The 22,860-nt window shown below is 39.7% G+C and overlaps 1 protein-coding gene across 1 annotated transcript in view; it reads left to right on the top strand.

The window, feature by feature from the left end:
• CDH6 (cadherin 6) overlaps window positions 1-13,717 on the top strand; it is a 150,729-nt gene extending 137,012 nt beyond the window's left edge. Inside the window, exons 9-12 of the mRNA XM_018065738.1 lie at window positions 438-559; window positions 1,616-1,733; window positions 1,857-2,108; window positions 7,711-13,717. Of these exons, the coding sequence (XP_017921227.1) occupies window positions 438-559; window positions 1,616-1,733; window positions 1,857-2,108; window positions 7,711-8,201 (983 nt within the window). The 3' untranslated portion in view covers window positions 8,202-13,717. The remainder of the gene's footprint in view (window positions 1-437; window positions 560-1,615; window positions 1,734-1,856; window positions 2,109-7,710) is intronic.

Here is a 22,860-nt window from a genome sequence, read left to right as displayed (position 1 = left end):
ATGGTAAAGAATCCACCTGCAATGTGGGAGATGTGGGTTCAATCCCTAGCTTGGGAAGATCCCCTGGAGGAAGGCATGGTAACCTGCTCCAATACTCTTGCCTGGAGAATCCCAATGGACAGAGAAGCCTGGTGGGCTCCAGTCCATGGGGTCACAGAGAGTCATATACATCTAAGTGACTAAGCACAGCACAGCACTGACTGTACATAAAGGTAGCTTTGTCCCCTATATATTTCCTTCAGGTGTATCCTCGTCCAGAAGTACCAAAGAATCAAATTCTACTTTTTTGTGACTATGATGATACATAATGCCCTGTGGTGCTCACAGGAGCCTTGGCGAAACTATGTATGAATGAGAAAGAAGTGAGTAACCATCATCTAAATGGGATCACCCATCAACATATAAATGCCTGTTCCTTTCTTTTGGGCATTTTGCAGATAATCCAAAGCAGAGCAGCCGAGTACCTCTATATATTAAAGTCCTAGATGTCAATGACAACCCCCCAGAATTTGCTGAATTCTATGAAACCTTTGTCTGTGAAAAAGCAAAAGCAGATCAGGTGAGTTTCATAAGAAAGCAAATTAATTAACTCAGACAAACTTAGATCTTCTAATAATTCAGATGATACACAGAGCTGAGGGCAAGTCTTGAATTATCTATGAAATAAATGCCAACAAAATTAATACTATAAATAAGAACCATGATGAATGTTTAACTTGCATAAGAGAACAAACAGTTTTTCAAAACAGAAAGTTCGTTAGTCTCACAGACTGATGCTGATCCCAAATTAGTCTTAAGTTTCCATGAAAATATATCAGTCACTGCTTTATTGGAAAAATCTTTATTGGTGAGCAGATACTTTTAATTACCATATATACTGAAAAGTACTAGCTAGAACATAGTTTACAATTGCCTATAATTCATAGTTTCATTTATTTGCATTGCCCATCTGTACAAGTAATACAAATTCATGAATGTTTTACTGTTTTACACATTTGTCCCCACCTGAAATCAGTCTTTTCTGCCAGTGATATAAAAATTATGTTAGTTTGTCAAAATAGAAGTGTACTGTTAAAATACATGTTAAAATGGGACTCTGAAGTTGTGGGATTTATATTCAAACTAGCTCTTTAGCAAGTCAATTGCTTATGTATATGCCAAGCTTGCATTTCTAAGCAAGCTCTCCAAAGAGTGCCTCCTTTTACTTAAGTTGCAATGTTGTCATAAATCGCTGAGATATTTTAAGCTTATTATCACTCTAGGACTATGTTCCTCAACCCAGGTGATTTTGCCCCACACCTCTCCCCCCTCCCACCCCCGCGAGGGACATTTGGTAATATCTGGGGACAATTCTGGTTATCACAAGGAAGAGGGTACTACCGGTTTCAACAGATGAATTTAGATTCGCTGCAATAAATACTGTTGTAGGGCTGTCCCTTGCTCTATTTCCAGCCAATCAGTTCTCTGTCTAGGGTGGATTCATTGTAAGTTTTCTAGAGGCCATCACTGTAAAATTAAAATTAGATATCATTGAGTTAAGCAATTTACTGCAAAGCTGTAAGAAACTCTTCTGAGTTAGTAAAACTTGATGACAGCTTTATGGTTTTGATTTTAGTTGATTCAGACCCTACGTGCCATTGACAAGGATGACCCTTACAGCGGGCACCAATTCTCGTTCTCTTTGGCCCCCGAAGCAGCCAGTGGCTCAAACTTTACCATTCAAGACAACAAAGGTAAATGAGCCCAAGCTGCCTGTCTGCCTATATATTTATGTCTGTATCTATCTATCTAGTCTCATCAGAACTGATCCCGTACATAACATGATTTCCACTCACCACTTTGCTTTCCGGTTCCAGACAACACAGCGGGAATCTTTACTCGGAAAAATGGCTATAACAGACACGAGATGAGCACCTATCTCCTGCCTGTGGTCATATCAGACAACGACTACCCAGTCCAAAGCAGCACTGGGACAGTGACTGTCCGGGTCTGTGCATGTGACCACCAAGGGAACATGCAGTCCTGCCATGCGGAGGCCCTCGTCCACCCCACGGGACTGAGCACGGGGGCTCTGATTGCCATCCTTCTGTGCATCGTGACCCTACTAGGTAAACTGCTTCTCCCTGCATCCTATCTCCCCATGCTGAGGGGCACACACTGTTACTGTGGCTCTCTAGATTTATCCGCCTCCCCCATTAAGGCATACAGCCTGATCTAGGTGAGTAATGTGCTGGGAATCTTATGTGTGTTCACCCGTGAACTAGTTTTTGCTTGAAAAATGGCTTTGGAGAATGAACAGTTGTGAAACTTGCCCATGTCTTTCCCCACTGAGGGAGTCATTCCATCAAAAGAATCTCTTGTCTATCAGGCTGGGAATGAGTTGCAGGGGGATTTGAGGGCAATATAAATACACCCTTTCCTTTTCATTTGTTGTTTAATATTTAACCTGGCGAACATTCAGTTTTCAAAGAACAAAAGTTGTTGGGTGTGGAGTATATATGATGAAGGCCATTTCCATCAAGGTAAAGTTTAAAGATCAATGAGAAACTGGAAGGAGAAATGCAATGACTTTTTTTCTCTCATACAGGAAAATAAATAGTGGTGAATTTTCTTGAACTCAGCAAACTTGCTTGGATCCACCCACTTGAATAACTACCTTCTTAGCATTGGTCTCTGATTACCACATACATAATGTCTATTATTTCTCAGACTCTCAATAAATAACTTTTGTGACTAAGGAAATAAATCTGGAATCTAAAAGAAATGAATGTAATCAAACGTCTAACAGTGATTTGAAGGAAAAATTTTTATCCCCAACCAACTAATTAAGCACACAAGTTGAGCTCAGAATGCTCAAAAGTCCCTTGATTGTTATGAAATAAGAGATCAAATATTAGCTAATGCACCCCTTCAAAAAATAAGTTAAAATTTGTAAAGCTTGTCTACACCATTGGGGGAAAGTAAGTCAGAGTTAACCTGGATTTCATAGAGGCAGACCAGGGAGTCTTTTTTTTTTTTTTTTATGGCAATGTAGTGACCTTGAGAAGAGGGAAGGAAGACTTCCATTTTTCCAAGAGGAGAAAGCCTAGGGATCCCTGCTCAAGAGTTTCATATCCCAGGTTGACTCCGCTAATTATCACAGAGCCTTGAAACCTGGCTACAGAACTGTGATTCTCTTTGTCAACTAAGAGTTGGAGGAAGTATTTTAAGATATGAGGATAAATAAAAACTGACAGTTTGCAAAGACAAAACAGTGTTCCAGTGGTGTGAGTCTGTAAATGTTGTTTTCCGAGAGAAAGATACGAATATTCTTTTTTTGGTTTAAAAAAAAAGAGGTTTTTAAAATTTATTTTTACTTTTTATTTTGTATTGGGGTATAACTGATTAACAATGTTGTAACGGTTTAAGGGAATAGCAAAGGGACTCAGCTATACACATACCCATTCTCCCTCAAAATCCCCTCCCGTTCAGGCTGCCACATAACTTGAGCACAGTTCCCTGTGTTATACAGGCCCTTGCTGGTTATCCATTTTAAATGTACCAGTGTGTACATGTCGATCTCAAACTCCCTAACTATCCCTTCCGCCCACCATCCCCCCTGGTAAAAGAGGGTATTTTTAGAAGGGCTAAGTCTGGAGGCTGCATCAAATAGAATTCCATGGATCCCTGGTCTATGGAGAAAGAGCTGGTCTTCGTCTCACAGAGGTCATACTACCCTTCTCTTGTCATCTACCCACTTTCTCCACCCTCTTATTTTCCTTCTAACCAGCTCCCTATGACCTCTTTTTTCATCTCTTTCCTCCTATGAATTTGCCGTCTCCTCATTACTCCTAATTTGCCTCCGTGTTTCCCACATCTTGTCTAGTCTCTTTGTAAATCTGTACCTAATTAAAATGGAGAAAATGGGATCTAACCTTTATTAGACTCACATCATGGGCTAGACACTGAACAGGAGGCTTTACAAATGTTTTTTCTCACTTAATCCTCAGAACCATCTGGTCTATATTTATCTGCATCTTACATATGAAAGCTGAGGTTCCAGAATGTGAAGCTAAGTCACACAGCTAACAGGTGATAGAACCAAGTTCCAAACCCAGGTTTTTGCCCCCTAGGCCCTGGTGCTTCCACATTGTACCCTACTTTCTTTACAAGCTTATAGAATGCAGTGCAACGTTCACACTGAAAGAGAGCTTGAACTAAAAATGAGATGATTGAACAAATCTCGGCGCCTGTAAGAGGAAGAAAGCAGCGTTGACATAGGAGGAAATCTGCTGTCAAGAAAGTGGGTCATGTGGCATCTGTTGTTTTTGTCAATAAAGCAACAGTAAAAACAACTACATCTTGTGCCTCTTTGGTGCTTTCGAGTTGGCATAAGTTTCGCATTGGGCACCATGTTATTGCCTCTCTTTTACAGAGAAGGAACCTGACTTAGAAAGGTCAGATTGCTTAATTGAATCTAGATCTGCTCATCTCAGATATCTTGCTACCTTCTAGTTTTATGACGGGATTTGAACACAAATTGGTCCAAGTACTCCAGCCCCAAAATTTCACTGCGGTCCTCTGGCCTCAAGAGGGTAGAGAAAAGGAAAGGGTCAGTTACTGGGGAGACAGCATATTACTTTCTCAGAGTGTTTTTATTCCATGTGCTTAGAAGTCATACCTTCACTTTATAAAAGTTAGCTTTGAAAAAAAGACCTTCCTTTTAGATGATTATGCTCTCAAGAATTTGTTAGATGTGCATCGGGACAGTAAGAAAAGACAGGCAATTGTAGCAGTAGGGGAATTAGGCAGTGCACAAATGCCTTTGAATTACTGAACATGCCCTCTGTCTTCTAGATAACTGCACTTTCAGGTGTGCATAAGACTAAAAGACAAGATACAGGCAACTTAAGCTAGGGAAGAATTAGGAAGTGATAAATGCCTGCTATCTTGCCTTAAATGGTGGAATGAACCTCTGTCTGTCAGAATGTATTTCTCTGAAAGACAGTTAGCTTGATTCTATTCTCTGTTCTAAAGACTGGCCTTACTTACAGCCCTCTGTTTTGCAAATCTGTGTCACACTGGAAACTAGCATAAAAGGTAGATTAAGGGACTTCCCCTTAGCTCAGTTGGTAAAGAATCCACCTGCAATGCAGGAAATCCTGATTCAATTCCTGCATTGGGAAGATCGCTGGAGAAGGGATAGGCTACTCACTCCAGTATTCTTGGGCTTCCCTTGTAGCTCAGCTGGTAAAGAATCCAGCTGCAATGCAGGAGACCTGGGTTCAGTCCCTGGGTTGGGAAGATCCTCTGGAGAAGGAAAAAGCTACCCACTCCAGTATTCTGGCCTGGAGAATTCCATGGACTGTATCGTCCATGGGGTCGCAAAGAGTTGGACACGACTGAGCGACTTTTACAGATCTCCTTTGACACAAGGGACTTCTTTGGTGGTCCAGTGGCTAAGACTCCACGCTCCCAATACAGGGGACCCAGGTTCAATCCCTGGTCAGGGAACTAGACCCCACATGCTGCAACTAAGAGTTTGCAAGCCACAAGTAAAGACACCGCCACTAAAGACACCACATGCCACAATGAAGACTGAAGATCCCACATGCTGCAACTAAGGCCTGGCACAACCAAATAAACATTTTTACAAAAAGGTAGATTAAGAGCATCTTTCCACCCAAAACCCTGCAATTTTCCAACCACTTGGACCCCCAGGGCAAAGCGAAGGCATATGGAGCATCCACAGCCCCACTTGACATGGCCCTTCCTACTCCTTTCTCCCCACCGACCCCACACCTCACACACTCCAAACACACCCCACTCCATGGCCTTGCTCCTAGCTCTGTCCTCTCCTCCAGATAGCACCCTGGATAACTCTTCATCTATCTGTTCAAATGTTAGTTCCTTAATGATGCACTCAAGCCCCATACACACACAAAAATATATGCAGCCCCTCAAACATATACAGAAGTCCTTCCCATCCTCCTTACTCTGCCTTACTTTTTCTTTTTTGTATTGCACTTATCATCTTCTACTAATTTCCTTATTTATTATACACATTGTTTTTTTCTCTTTCCATCCATCCATCCACCACCACCACCACCATCTCTGCCTATCTTATTCAGACAAGACTCTTGATCTATTTTTTTCATTAATACTGCCTAGAACTCTACCTGGCACAGAGTTGGCAATAAATAAATACTTGTTGAATAAACAAAAAATATGAAAGGGATACATGAGGCACCAAGATACTCTCCGGCAGCAAAAGAGAATGTTTACATTTATACAACCACATGCTTGAAAACAGCAGAACTGCATATCCTTGTGAAATAGTCTATAATCCAAACATGCTTCAAAGCATGGTAATTAAGTGTACAAGCTTTTTAGTCTGCCTGACCTGGATTTCAATTATTTGCACACATCACATCTCTAAACCACAATTTCCTTATGTAAAATGGAGTTATAATGGTGGTACCTACTTTGTCAAGCCTATTATGATAATTCAACTAGATTCTGTGCTTGGCACATAGAACCGTCTCAACAGGTAACCAATTATTAACACCATTAACATCTGAAATGTTAAATATATAGACACCTGGGTGTGCATATATCCATTCTTATATAGGTAGATATGCACCTCTACCAAAGGCCATTATTCTATAATTGTTATTGTGATAATTCAGTTTTCATGGCTCATAAAAACTGGACCATGTTACGGATGAAAGAGTAAAGAGATATTACTGGTACTAATCTCCCCTGGACAAACCCAGGTTAACAATGCATTTTCTGCCCCAGATGACTGTTTTCTCTCTAAGCTGTCACTATGTTTTCACTTTCTCATCCATATGCTCATTTGTAGATGTGTCTCTTTACAGGTAGCCAGCTGTGAAGAAACATCAGGAGCTATTTAAATACAGTTCTTGCTTTGCCTCTAATTTGAATTAGGAAAAATCAAAACAACAAACATTCCGGTCAACAGACTTACAGAATATGAAACTCTGAAAGATTCTCTGTTTTAAGTTCCCACAGAAATATGTTTGTTTTGTTTAGCCTAAGCACAAATAATCTGGCACGTGTACTATTACCTGTTGCCTTCAAACTGGCTGATCTTGAAGTCCAAAATGGCTTTCTGAATTGTATCTGGGTCTCTCCAGGTGTTATCTGTACTTATATGTAAGAAAGGTATGCAAACATTCACATCTCTACTTTGGGCTTTAAACTAACTTTACACTTTTCTTGGGGGGGGCAGTAAAAAAAAGAAGGCATCAGTGCGCAAAAGTTATTTTAGAAGTGGAGTTATGCAAACCCTTCAACACATCCCCGAAGGTGCCAGCCTTGTGCTTATAAGCAGTTTCAGAGCATTTTAGGTGTTCAGCATAATTTTCACTCTTTTTGCAGTAATCTCACTGTGGTTGAGCTTTTTTATTATTTTTCCCCCTTATCTTGAAACTAGTCTGCCATTTCAAAGCAAAAAGGAACTACTGACAAAACATGAAGGTGTTTTATCTTCTAGTTAAATTCTTAAAAACTTTCTTTCAAATATATAGTTACTCCATTGCGGGGGTGGGGGAGAGCCCTGATTTGATCAGGTGCTGAGGCAAGTACAACCTTAAACAAGAGTAGTTTTGTGGAGAACTTTGAAAACTTCACTTTGTGTTTCTTCCTGATGTTAATTGGGCGGCAAATTAACTTTCCCTTCCCTTGCTGTTTTGTTTCTGCTTCCAGTGACAGTGGTGTTGTTCGCAGCTCTCAGGCGGCAGCGGAAAAAAGAACCTTTGATCATTTCTAAAGAGGACATCAGAGACAACATTGTCAGTTACAACGACGAAGGAGGCGGAGAGGAGGACACCCAGGCCTTTGATATCGGCACCCTGAGAAATCCCGAAGCCATAGAGGACAGCAAATCGCGCAGGGACATTGTGCCCGAAGCCCTTTTCCTACCCCGTCGGACTCCAGCAGCCCGTGATAACACCGACGTCCGAGATTTCATTAACCAAAGGTTAAAGGAGAATGACACGGACCCCACCGCCCCGCCCTACGACTCCCTGGCCACCTACGCCTACGAGGGCGCCGGCTCGGTGGCCGATTCGCTCAGCTCGCTCGAGTCGGTGACCACGGATGGAGACCAAGACTACGACTACCTTAGTGACTGGGGGCCTCGGTTCAAAAAGCTCGCGGATATGTATGGAGGGGTGGACAGTGACAAGGACTCCTAATATGATATGTTGCCTTTTTTTTTTTTTCATTTTTCAATACGACACTAAAAGATGTGAAGTGGCTATTTCTTTCTATTTATCCACTGCTTCGTGAAGGGTCCTCTGTTCTATCCGTTCCAAAAGTAAATGGCTGCAGTCCGTGTGGATCCAACGTTAGAGACTTTTTTCTAGTACACTTTTATGAGCTTCTGAGAGGCAAATGTTTATTTTTTAGTGCATCCTGTTAACCATGTCTGCCCAACAGGCGCTGGGCTGCAGGAGAGGATGGGCGGTCATCTTTTCCCCTGTACTCTTAGGGCAAGTCTGAAACACAGCTCAGTTTCACTGGCCTGGTCTCTTACTACATTGCATTGACTCAAGGTCAGCTGACTGCTCTGTACATTTCACATGCTAATGGGATGAGGGATTGTGCTTTAATGATAAAAATACAGTTTTAGTTGAAGAAATGAGGGAGGAACCACTGTTCCTGTGTATCAGCTCACAAGGAGATGATGAACTATATATGGGTGTGTATTTCTGTCACAAAGAATTTAAAATGATATTTGCCCATCCTGTTTGTCCTTCATGATCTTTTTCCGGCACCAATGACTATTCAAAACGTCAGATCCACCAGTGTTTTGAGGGTCTCCTTCCTCTTTAGGAAATGATGCCAATTAAATGGTAATGTTCAAAAAGAACAACCAAAAAAGAAAAAATCTTAATACGACCTCATTTCCTTGCCACTGGTTCGTAAGACATGCAAAAGTTTGCTGTCGCATCATATAAAGGGAAAGGAAAAATAGCTAATAGATGTTAACAAAGGAAATATTTAGCGTATTTTAAAGTTTGGTTTACCAAATGTATCATGGATCACTTGGAATTATTTCAGCCATCAGTAGGCTAATTACAAATAAGTCCAATCATTTAAAAAGTTCTTGAAGGAACTTTTCTGAGACAAAGTTTAACTCCTTGTCTGTAGTTGTCAGTATTATTCTAATGTACTTGAAAGTAGCAGTGCGAAGTACAAGAACTCATATGCTTCAGATACTTCTTACACAATTAAGTTGCATTAGTAAAATTAGATTAAATAAAACTCAGATTCCTCTCTCAGAGTTAAATGGGGAGGTAAGAGCCAGTCACACTTGAACTTGACACCCTGTCTGTCACATTCAAAAATATCCGTATATTTATATAATGTGATATAGATGAATACTGAAATCATGGTGAAAACCTACATATTATATGTTTGGAAGACGCTCTCAAAGGGAAAAGTTGGATTCCCTACAACAAGGGTGTTTAAGATTGTAATTAAAATGATAGTTAACTTTCAAAAGCATTAAGATTTTTTCATTGTTTTTAGCTTTGTTTCCATGGCAACACTGCCATCGTTGTCTTTGAACTAATGATAAATAATGGTCTCAAACTACAAACAGAAAAGTAATGTACAATCCATCGAATCCATTATTTCTCTAATTATGCAATTAGCATCATAGTTATTATCCAGAGGACCCAACTGAACTGAACTAATCCTTTTGGCAGGTTCAAATCATTTATTTCATACGCTGTTCTAATGATTTTTGTCATTAGAATCTTACATTGTGCAGTCATCAGAAATTTCCAAAGTACTGTAATGAAAACATCATTTTGAAAACTTAAAAAAAAAACAAAAACAGGTTCTGTATGTATATAATATGTACTTAAGAATATGCTGACTTCAATTAGTAGTCTTAGGGATTTATTTTCAATTAATGTTAATTTTCTGCAGGTAATCTTAGTGTCATTTCCATTTGGGGATAATGTCATATCAACACATATTTTCTGTTTGGAAACACACTGTTGTTTTGTTAAGTTTTAAATAGATGTATTACTCAGGAAGTAAAGACAGCATCTTTAAAATAAGAGAAATATAGTATTTGGGGTTACCCAATTAGAATGAAAAATTGTTACAACCATATTATTCCTTGTGTTTCCTGAATGGATGGACTTCCCTGTATACTAACAAGTATTTTATGCTTGGACCATTTCTTGCTTACAAGGTTCTCTTTCCTAGTTCTTCATACACACACAGACACACACACACAGAAGAATGCAAATAAAGGACTACAGGAGGGCTTCACTGTAAAGAATCAGTATATATCATAGTCACAGGTAAGTGCTGAAAAAAGATAGCTTAGTAAAGTTAATTAATAAAAACTAGTTACTTATAGCAATAGAACAGCACCTTAATCACACAACTTACTGTAAAAAGAGCTCTCTATCCTCATGTTTATGTTATGTAATAAATTATATCAAGAGAGATAGTCCTGTAAAAAGAAAAATATCATCAGAAGTCTTCCTTTTGAACTTTTGGCATTAATTGGAATGTCTGTGGGTTGATGCCAGCAACTTCAAAGTTTAGGGGTAAAATTTACATTCTCCTCATATAAGTGAAAGTAAGAAGTTCTGTAGTGGGATTTCTGAGGTGTGATTGGAAGGTATCTTATACAGTTATACCAAGAACAGGTTAATATGACTAAATATTTAAATAATTAGTAAATCTCTTACCACAAAACCTGATGATGAGGTGAATCTCTAGAAAGAGAGTAAATTGAGACTGAAGCTGAATATTTTGCATTAGGGTCCTATAAATGTCAAGGTTGAATGATATTTTCCTAAAATGAATGCTGTCTGACATCATGGAAACAATAAGAACCATAGTCTCATCATTCTGTGCTGGTTGCACTTCCTTCCACCAAGCTATCAGGTCGAGGACCCAGGTCAGACATGAATGATTACTGGAGAAAGCATGAGTTTTCAGTTCAATTTTTACATTGTCTCTGTTCTGGTATTAGCTGTTTGCCATGAGAAAGAGGGAAGGAGATTGGAGAGAGGCAAAGTTTTAATATTTGCTTCAATCACAAAGAACCTAAAGTTCATTAACTATAGGGAGATTACTTTTGTGGGTTGTTTCAAGGACTTTGAGGCCCTTCTCACATTATTTTCCACCCTCTGATTAAAAAGGGAAAGTTTCTTCAAATCACCAAGATATTCCCTAGAATAAGCTGAAATTTTAAAAACAGTAATCTATTGTGCATAAATTTAAAGCCCCTCCACTTCATGGCATGTTCTGAAAGACCTGGAAAATATTCATTCCCAAATAAAAAACTAAATCAAAAAATGAGAAGGAGAATTGAAAATGGTTCCGCAGAGCCGTGAGAGAGGGGATCTGGACCCAGAAAATGTATGTTTTTGTAAGAATTTTCTTAGCTTTACAGTTTAGATGCATAAAGGTTTGGATACAAATTTGGATACAAATTGACTCCATTTTCAGACGGAATAAAATCTGCTGATTCAATTCTCAATATAAAAATTTTGGTTTGACATTCATTTTCAGCTCCCAAAAAGTTGTACTTTTATAAGTTGAATCTCTCCCTTAGAAGCAGCCAAATTTTACAGATCCATATTAACTTAGAATGCTTTCATTACTTTCATTTTAGGTAATTTTTAAATTTAGATATTTAAGTAATACATAGATTTGAGATGTTTGATTTGCTGAGCAATACCTTATATCAAATGCTTTGCCTTGAAATGATTATTTCATTGGCGATAATCATGTATAAACTACAAATTGGGCATTCCTCAATTTTATACACTTGAGGACCATTTTTTAAAAGTATGCAGTTGAAAGGAAAGAGAAAGCTAATTCCTGAGCCCAAACTAAATATTTAAAGCAGGTACAACTAAACTCATTTTCCTCAGGAACTGAACTAACCAACAAATTATTTTGTCATAGTCACTGGTGTTGAAGCAGTGTAATTACTTTGGAAAAACACTAGAAAGTCATGATCTCCACTATTTGGAAAGGTATCCTCTGAAAAGAATCATTTTAGTGTAATTTTATTCTTTTTTTGTTTTTATATAGATGAAATCCTTTTTAATTATGACAGGAGATTAAAACTCTAAGCTGTCTACTATGTTTACGTTAACGCTACAACCAAGACTCCTTTATAAGATTATAAGAGTGGAAAGATTAAGAGTTTGTGTGTGGGTCTTCCAGAAAATAAACTATTTCCTAAGGTCTGACAAGTAGCTTTCTTTTGTAGAGGATACAAAGTTACAGTATGGTCTCCCTAAAAGTTCAATGATTCTTACGGTTGCAGAATTTTTAATATCTCTTTGGCATCTTTATGGAACAATTTTCTAAAGGGATAATTCTCTACTAAAAAATATTAGACCCTGACCATATTTAACACAGAGAGAAATGCCTTGGACTCACACACTTGTTAAAAGTTAATAAAGGAATAGTTCATTTTTAAAGCCAGGAGTTTATGGTCTCTGCATCGTCAATTTAATTTAAGCATTGCTGAGACAATCTTTAATCTCCTCCCCATTTGGTAATACCTTATTTATGATGCATTTTCAGTTTTTAATTTGGGGGAAACGTTTGCCCAACAGAGCCAGCAGATGAAAGTGCCGAAAGGAGGTCAAATGGAAACAAAGCCTATTACCCACTGTATTTCAGACAGGACCAGGCACTTAGCCGAAGAGCCACTGGGTTATTAGATTAATTTCGAAAGAGCTTTTACAAGTTGCTTAATTCCATTTTTTTAAAAACTGATGGACCACAAACTCAAATTTCTTCTCAAATGGGGTTAATTTGACAAATGAGGCATGGACCTAGCATTGTGGAAAAAACATTCCACTATAATGAGATCTTGGTCTTTCTTGCAAGACTACACTATTTATGTAAATATGTCTAGAGGCACCTACTATAAGCTTTTAGTTTTCTATGATCTATTAGTTTAGTGTTTATTAAGGAATCATATGTATAGAATCACTAGGCATTCAGGAGGAATGCTGTGTAGCAAACATAAAAATGATCTGTTTGGGAGAAACATAGGAGCGCTTTCAAACCACTGTACTATTTTGTGATTATTTTCCTTGCTTTGAAAGTAAACTGCGTAAGAATAGGATTTATAATAAATGCTATGGGCGTCTTCAGTAGTACCAAGCTAAGGCAATTTGGCAGTCTCCTACTGTGATGTGTGATTTTAAATTCCCCAAATAAAAGCTTTTTGGTATTGATTGTTTTTAATTAAAAATACTCCCAAGTATAAATTGAAGCTGATGCCACCCTCGAAGATTTACCGCCTGGAGTCCTCAGTTCATATGGTTTTTCTCCGTGTCGCGCGTGTCTCTGACAACGAGAACACCTGGTGGAAACAATCACTGCTCAGCTTTCATCCACATTTCCAGCTTGGGAGATTTTTCATAACTTCACAGATTACATGAGAAACTTTTTTGTGTTAGAAGAATGGGGTTGAGACTATTACCTTTTTAGCTCAGTGTGGCGGGACCATTCGTTGTAGTCAAATGGCAAATACACGCTCCTTGAAATGGCTTCTTTTATTTTCCTTTGTTTTCTTGGAAGTATAAATTTAAAAAGAATGCAATTTAAAAAGTGATTTCTCACAAAGAGTAAATATGCCTTTTGCAAATCAATTTTTGTAACAAGTTATTTATATGATATTACTTAATAAACTGGTTTTTTTTTCTAACTTGTTTTTTTTTTCAATTCTCTCAAACTATTGTTTGTAATCAGAGATCTTTTAAATGTACATACTGATACACACTTTATCCTTCCAAATCTGCTGTTTTAACCTCTGAGAGCTAACTAAGGCCAACTTCAGTTCAGTTCAGTCCCAGGGCTGGGATTCTTTGGAAGGAATGATGCTAAAGCTGAAACTCCAGTACTTTGGCCACCTCATGCCAAGAGCTGACTCATTCGAAAAGACTTACTCTATGATAATTAGCTTGTAAACAATAGTTTCTCCCAATCAGCAACATGTATCATTGGCACAGTCCTGCAGACTTCTTACTCCTGGGACATCAAGAATTCTACTATTACTTATAAAATTACTATATTACAAAGAAATTCATTCATCTTCATGGAAATTGCTTTAGATTAAAAAGACAGTTCTGTATTTTTGCCCATTCCATATCTCCATCCTTTATTTCACTCACATAAAAACAATTGTCTACAGATTTCTGATTTAAAAAGAAACAGCAAGAGTCACACCAGAGGGGACTAAGAATAAAATCCTTCCAGCATTCTGATACCATGAGTAAATAAAATGTTTTTAGCATATTCAGAAGTATAATATTTTATATGCTTGTTCTTTTTTAAGCTGCCTGCTATTTCTACAGAGGCAGTTTCATAATTTTTTAATGGGGAGAATTGAATCCATAGCTTTGCAAAGGAAATTTCCATGTATTCATTCATTTGCTCAGTATACAGTAGGCATGCCACTGTGTGCTATGGAATATTCAACAATAAGTCAAATATGTTTTTCCCGTCTCTCCAGAAGCTCATGGTCTAGGAGGAAAGGCTGCCATGTATTCATCATCAGGGTACCTACGAGAAGACGACATGAAGACATCTTCAGAGAGGTATATATGAAAATCTTCATAGGATGGAGAAACTCTTTCTGCCCAGGTGGAGAAGTCAGGGGGAGGTTTAGGAGTTAGTGGGATTGAATCATGGGAGACAAGAAATCAGAAAAAATAGCAGGAAAAAGAGAGAAAAGAGAGGGATGTTTAAGCAATGCCATTGATCTCAGCTGAGGTTTCCTAAAGGAAACTGCTGCTGCTGCTGCTAAGTCGCTTCAGTTGTGTCCGACTCTGTGCGACCCCATAGACGGCAACCCACCAGGCTCCTCTGTCCCTGGGATTCTCCAGGCAAGAATACTGGAGTGGGTTGCCATTTCCTTCTCCAATGCATGCATGCATGTGAAGCTGCTGCAGTCGTGTCTGACTCTGTGTGACCCTGTGGACAGCAGCCCACCAGGCTCCTCCGTCCTGGAGTGGGTTGCCATTTCCTTCTCCACCTGAGGGAAACTAGGTTTGGAAAATTCACATGTCACCAGAACACAGAGGATCACAAGGGTCACATCACATGTCACCAGAACACAGAGGATCACAAGGGTCACAGCAGCTGGCTTTTGTTGTTTCTTTATGCTTTTGTTTATTGACATTTGACTTAAAGGTGATTTCGTGGGAAACAGGAAACCACGGAAAGGAATGATGCTATCAGAAATGCACTTGTTGAAGGATATGCACGTTGTACAGTAGTATGCATGGAAGACTAAAGCCAAGCCACTCCCACCCCGCCCCACCTCTGGGGCAGCTGAAGGCAAGCATAGTCTGCAGTATTTAGGAGAATCTCCTGACCTAACAGTAACATAGGCAGGAAGGGCAATGTGCTTCCTCAAGGAACCAGCTGAGGAAGCAGATTGCTACAAACATTCAGCGGGACTAAGCCCTAACCCATCATCTTAGCAAACTACTTCCCATAATGATATTTATAGTAATTTACTCTAGCCGCCACAATAGACAAACTCCAGCACCTCTATCTAGCAAATGTATGCCTCACTCTTGTAGCTACACCATCTGGAGCATGCTGCCTCTAAGGTTTAATGTGGTGGGGAAGGGAGCAAGCTAGATGATCATATGAGCTGTTCCCAAGCGCAGGGTCTACTGTCTTAGACTACTTCTGCTCACATCTCAATCATACGGCCCCAGACTCACTGGACAGAGGCTGGGAGATGTAGAAAGATGAGCACATGTGAATCTGGTCAGCATATTTACATGTATCTGCCACATTTAAAGTCAGTCTCTGTCAAGCTTGCAGTATCTTTCCCAATCTCTGCCCCAGTTACGTTGTTCAGTTCAGTTCAGTTCAGTTCAGTCGCTCAGTCGTGTCCGACTCTTTGCGACCCCATGAATCGCAGCACGCCAGGCCTCCCTGTCCATCACCATCTCCGGGAGTTCACTCAGACTCACGTCCATCGAGTCAGTGATGCCATCCAGCCATCTCATCCTCGGTCGTCCCCTTATCCTCCTGCCCCCAATCCCTCCCAGCATCAAAGTCTTTCCCAATGAGTAACTATTCTCATGAGGTGGCCAAAGTACTGGAGTTTCAGCTTTAGCATCACTCCTTCCAAAGAACACCCAGGGCTGATCTCCTTTAGAATGGACTGGTTGGATCTCCTTGCAGTCCAAGGGACTCTCAAGAGGCTTCTCCAACATCACAGTTCAAAAGCATCAATTCTTTGGTGCTCAGCTTTCTTCACAGTCCAACTCTCACATCCATACATGACCACTGGAAAAACCATAGCCTTGACTAGATGGACCTTTTATGGCAAAGTAATGTTGTTATTCAGTTGCAAAGTCATGTCCGACTCTTTCAGACCCCATGGACTGCGGCACACCAGGCTTCCTTGTACCTCACCATCTCCTGGAGTTTGCCCAAGTTCATATCCATCGCATCAGTGATGCCATCCAACCATTTCATCCTCAGTCATATCCATAATAATCTTGAGTGTGTTACCAGAAGAGCAGGTAGGAAGTCATTTATAGGGAATTATTTGGCAGTCCAGTGGCTAGGACTCAGTGCTTTCATTGTCATGGTTCAATCCCTAGTCAGAGAACTAAATCATTTTTAAATTCAAACTTCAAGTTGAAAAACCTTGTAGGAGGTGCTTGTCTGCCATCCTTGAGTCTAATGCCCATGGTAGACATTGCTAATGAATTGACTCATGGATTTCTAGCCTTATGCATCTCTAACAGAAATGCCCCAGCAGCTATCAACAATAGAACAATGTTGACCTATCTGCTATCACAAACCTTAGAAATTAAGCTCTCTAGTAAAAGAGTTGCTTTCTTGTTATAGTTCTAAGTTTTGTTGACTACTCACCACTGACATTTAGGAAGAGCTTTCTGGTCTTGAAGTTGTAAAAAATTCAGAAGAATTAAGGAAGCCGAAAGGGCTCAGCTTGTCATTATAATTAGCTCACATCTTTATTTCATAAATCTGAACAAACAAGCATGTATCTTTTTCAACAATCCAGATGTTAATTTCAGCCTTGGTGATGCATCTCCCTATATGATACCGTGTGCGCATGCTCAGTCATGTCCAACTCTTTTGCAACTGCGTGGGCTGTACCCTGCCAGACACCTCTGTCCATGGGATTTTCCAGGCAAGAATCCTGGAGTGGGTAGCCATTTCCTTCTCCAGGGGATCTTCCCGACCCAGCAATCGAACCCACGTTTCCTGCATTGGCAGGTGGATTCTTTACCAACTGCACCAGCTGGGAAGCCTATACAGTGATACTCATGAGCCTTTACATTCATTCTGCAAAAATTATTTGAGACTCTACAATGGTCCAGGCAGGCTTCTCTGGTGGGTCGGATGGTAAAGAATCTGCCTGCAATGCAGGAGACCTGGGTTTGATCCCTGGGTTGGGAAGATCCCCTGGAGAAGGAAGTGGCTACTCACTTCAGTATTCTTGCCTGGAGAATCCCAGGGACAGGGGAGTCTGGAGGACTACAGCCCATGGGGTCACAAGGAGTAAGACACAACTGAGCAACTAAGACACAAACACTCACACACAGTGGGCCAGGCATTGATCAAGGTGATAGGAATACAGGAATAAAAAAAGACACACACTCTGCTCTGTGCACACCCTTCCTACAAGGACTGCCACGATTTAACTTCCCATTATTAATCTTGGTTTGCTTGACTAAACATTTCGTATGGAATGACACCCTGATTCTTTAGATCACTTTTCTGGGTCTAATATTTCTGAATTCAATGCTTCTCTAAATATGCTATGAATAGATATGATTCTTTGAAAGAAGTAGATTGTCTCCTACTTCTGTCTATAAAATACTTATTTCTTTTTCAAAATGACTCCCTTGACATATTAGATCATCTTTATTGCTTCCTGAACCATTTAGTCTCAAAAACTTAACTTTTAATGGTGAATGTCTTGTTTGCACATTGGTAAGAAAATGTCTTCTTATAGTCAGTAAAGGATAGGTTTTATTAAAGCTTTTAAGTTTGCCTAGCTGCCTGACAATACTGCCTTACTTTTATGTAGCACTTTAGAAATAACTACTATATATATGACTTAATATAATTCTCACAAAAGCCCTGTACACTAGGCTGTATCATCCCCATTTCACAACAAAGTGGGGCTATTTGTCCTTAGGTCGCATCACAGGAATTAGAATTAAACTTAATTCTTTAAACTCAGGCTCTGCAATCACACCACTGAATCACCCATTTCCTCCTTTTTATGGATAGTCCAATCCGATCCATTTGAGATAAATACTTATTGGAAGAAATGAAAAGGCTTCCTTTTTCCTTTATATAAATTCAGATGAGGTTGGAATCCACTGATGGCTTCAAACTTAGAGACATTCCTCTCTATAACATCAACCCAAATGCTCCATGAAGGAAAAAAGAACTTGAAAAGCAAAATCTGCCTGCTGACCCAATTACTCGAGTGATTCCTACCATAAAACACCACTGAGTCAGTGTTTCCAAAGAACAATTGTCACAATAAATATAAATTCCTCCCAAGGCCACCAAAACTCTAGATGTTTATATAATAATCATCTTTACAGTAGTGATAAATATACAATGAAATTGTGGTTAACCTTCTGTAGGGTAGCCATGTGCTTCCAGAGGTGGGAGAGAAGGAAAATAATTAGGATTTCCTGTTGCAATTCAGATTTAATGAGTTTAGAGGGACAAAGGAGACTTCTGTATCCAGCTCAGGTCAGTTCAGTCTCTCAGTCGTGTCCTACTCTTTGTAACCCCATGAATCGCAGCACGCCAGGCCTCCCTGTCCATCACCAGCTCCCAGAGTTCACTCAGACTCACGTCCATCGAGTCAGTGATGCCATCCAGCCATCTCATCCTTGGTCGTCCCCTTCTCCTTGTGCTCCCAATCCCTCCCAGCATCAGAGTCTTTCCCAATGAGTCAACTCTTCCAGTGAGGTGGCCAAAGTGCTGGAGTTTCAGCTTTAGCATCATTCCTTCCAAAGAAATCCCAGGGCTGATCTCCTTCAGAATGGACTGGTTGGATCTCCTTGCAGTCCAAGGGACTCTCAAGAGTCTTCTCCAACACCACAGTTCAAAAGCATCAATTCTGCGGCACTCAGCTTTCTTCACATTCCAAATCTCACATCCATACATGACCACTGGAAAAACCATAGCCTTGACTAGACGGACCTTAGTTGGCAAAGTAATGTCTGTGCTTTCGAATATGCTATCTAAGTTGGTCATAACTTTTCTTCCAAGGAGTAAGCGTCTTTTAATTTCATGGCTGCAGTCACCATCTGCAGTGATTTTGGAGCCCCAAAAAATAAAGTCTGACACTGTTTCCACTGTTTCCCCATCTATTTCCCAGGAAGTGATGGGACCAGATGCCATGATCTTCGTTTTCTGAATGTTGAGCTTTAAACCAACTTTTTCACTCTCCTCTTTCACTTTCATCAAGAGGCTTTTTAATTCCTCTTCACTTTCTGCCATAAGGGTGGTGTCATCTGCATATCTGAGGTTATTGATATTTCTCCTGGCAATCTTGATTCCAGATGTGCTTCTTCCAGTCCAGCATTTCTCATGATGTCCTCTGCATAGAAGTTAAATAAGCAGGGTGACAATATACAGCCTTGACATACTCCTTTTCCTATTTGGAACCAGTCTGTTGTTCCATGTCCAGTTCTAACTGTTGCTTCCTGACCTGCATACAGATTTCTCAAGAGGCAGGTCAGGTGGTCTGGTATTCCCATCTCTTTCAGAATTTTCCACAGTTTACTGGGATCCATGCAGTCAAAGGCTTTGGCATAGTCAACAAAGCAGAAATAGATGTTTTTCTGGAACTCTCTTGCTTTTTCCATGATCTAGCGGATGTTGGCAATTTGATCTCTGGTTCCTCTGCCTTTTCTAAAACGAGCTTGAACATCTGGAAGTTCATGGTTCACGTATTGCTGAAGCCTGGCTTGGAGAAATTTGAGCATTACTTTGCTAGCATGTGAGATGAGTGCAATTGTGCAGTAGTTTGAGCATTCTTTGGCATTGCCTTTCTTTGGCATTGGAATGAAAACACCTTTTCCAGTCCTGTGGCCACTGCTGAGTTTTCCAAATTTGCTGGCATGTTGAGTGCAGCACTTTCACAGCATCATCTTTCAGGATTTGAAATAGCTCAACTGGAATTCCATCACCTCCACTAGCTTTGTTTGTAGTGATGCTTTCTAAGGCCCACTGACTTTACATTCCAGAATGTCTGGCTCTAGGTGAGTGATCACACCATCGTGATTATCTGGGTCTTGAAGATCTTTTTTTGTACAGTTCTTCTGTGTATTCTTGCCACCTCTTCTTAATATCTTCTGCTTCTGTTAGGTCCATACCATTTCTGTCCTTTACTGAGTCCATCTTTGCATGAAATGTTCCCTTGATATCTCTAATTTTCTTAAAGAGATCTCTAGTCTTTTCCGTTCTGTTCTTTTCCTCTATTTCTTTGCATTGATCGTTGAAGAAGGCTTTCTGATCTCTTCTTGCTATTCTTTAGAACTCTGCATTCAGATGCTTATATCTTTCCTTTTCTCCTTTGCTTTTCTAAAAGTTCTTCAAGTTCTAAAAGGTCTGAAAGGTCTTCTTTTCACAGCTATTTGTAAGGCCTCCCCAGACAGCCATTTTGCTTTTTTGCATTTCTTTTCCATGGGGATGGTCTTGATTCCTGTCTCCTGTACAATGTCACGAACCTCATTCCGTAGTTCATCAGGCACTCTGTCTATCAGATCTAGTCCCTTAAATCTATTTCTCACTTCCACTGTATAATCATAAGGGATTTGATTTAGGTCATATCTGAATGGTCTAGCCGTTTTCCCTACTTTCTTCAATTTGAGTCTGAATTTGGTAACAAGGAGTTCATGATCTGAGCCACAGTCAGCTCCTGGTCTTGTTTTTGTTGACTATATAGAGCTTCTGCATCTTTGACTGCAAAGAATATAATCAATCTCATTTCAGTGTTGACCATCTGGTGATGTCCATGTGTAGAGTCTTCTCTTGTGTTGTTGGAAGAGGGTGTTTGCTATGACCAGTGCATTTTCTTGGCAAAACTCTATTAGTCTTTGCCCTGCTTCATTCCGCATTCCAAGGCCAAATTTGCCTGTTACTCCAGGTGTTTCTTGACTTCCTACTTTTGCATTCCAGTCTCCTATAATGAAAAGGACATCTTTTTTGGGTGTTAGTTCTAAAAGATCTTGTAGGTCTTCATAGAACCATTCAACTTCAGTTTCTTCAGCGTTACTGGTTGGGGCATAGACTTGGATTACTGTGATATTGAATGGTTTGCCTTGGAAATGAACAGAGATCATCCAGGAGCATCCATTAAATCCAAGTACACACCCCAATGGGCTCCCCAGAAGGTGCTAGTGATAAAGAACCTGCCTGCCAATACAGGAGACAGGAGACATGGGTTCGATCCTGGGTTAGGAAGATCTCTTGAAGGAGGGCATGACAACCCACTCCAGTATTCTTGCCTGAAGAATCTCATGGACAGAGGAGCCTGATGGACTATAGCCCATGGGGTCCCAAAGAGTCGGACATTGCTGAAATGATTTAGCACAGATATACACCCACCCCAGTAGCCTGGTATTTGCTTTATCTCTGGAAAATCCATCTACTTAGTTAGGTGGTATCCATGTACCAGAGTAGTAGCTACAAGTCTTTGTTTACAAACTAAAAGTAAAGTACTTTTCATACTTTTCTGTAACTGAACAAGAGTCAGACATAACTTAGAGACTAAACAATAACTGAACTTCATCTCTATTTTGAACCTTGATTCCTGTGAGCAACAGAAGCTCAACTTTTAGTCATTTAGGCTTCTTTCCATACTGTATACTGATAATGCAATAACAGTAATTTTCCATACTGTGATACCACAGCCAAGTTCTAAGGGGTCAAGGTAACCTTCAAGAGTGGGTGTCAGGAGAAAGATGAGGCATAGTCAAAGCTTAAAGCTCATCTGCTAAGGGAATTAGGGGGAGTAGATGGATTCCAGAAAAAATATGATAATTCTCTTAACCCTCCCTGTCTGTTCGCCTACCTATCACAAAATGGGGAAGCTGAAGTTTATTGATCAGAACTGCTTTTTATGTTATTGTCATTTCTTATCCTCAGAAGGTCAGGATCAAAAGCTTAAGAAAGACACTTGATTCTTTCCTGACTTATGGCTTTGGCCAATGTTCAGAAAGTGCTGAAAGTTACCTCTGAATGTCACCGTGTCAAACTGAATGCTAATTTATAACAGTGTTTTTCCTATGCTTTACTATCACAAGCATTATAAAAAGTATTCATGATAGTATTAAAATATAGTAGTATATTAAAACTGAGCCAGTCTTCAATGATTTCTGAACATCTCTTATGTGATGAGAACTTTGCTACCTGCTTTATTTATAAAATATATTTTCCTTTATCATAAATCAAGATCATGACTCAGTATTTTCTGATTTGCAAAAACATTATACAAAAAAATCTTGCAAAGTTACAAAAAATCAGATCACAATTAAATATATATTTAACAAATAATTTGTATTGAAAAAACAATAATATATGATTCAGACTGGTTTCCTTTGGATCCAAAGACCTGTATCTACCTTAAAAGAATTTGGTCAAATGACACCAAAAGATTCAAATGATATCTCAAGTGAGAAAAGGTTGAGGGGCAGATTGATTTTGGCATTAAGACCTGAGCTGGGCCCCAGTAGGAATGCTAGAATCACTGGAATTCAGTTGCTCTAAAGGGCAAGTTCACCGGTCCACTCCAGGAATAACCAGAGCTGTTTTATG

The sequence above is a fragment of the Capra hircus genome, chromosome 20 (genome assembly GCF_001704415.2).
Source record: "Capra hircus breed San Clemente chromosome 20, ASM170441v1, whole genome shotgun sequence".
Taxonomy (NCBI): Eukaryota; Metazoa; Chordata; class Mammalia; order Artiodactyla; family Bovidae; genus Capra; species Capra hircus.
This window is presented reverse-complemented; position numbering and strand designations above follow the sequence as displayed.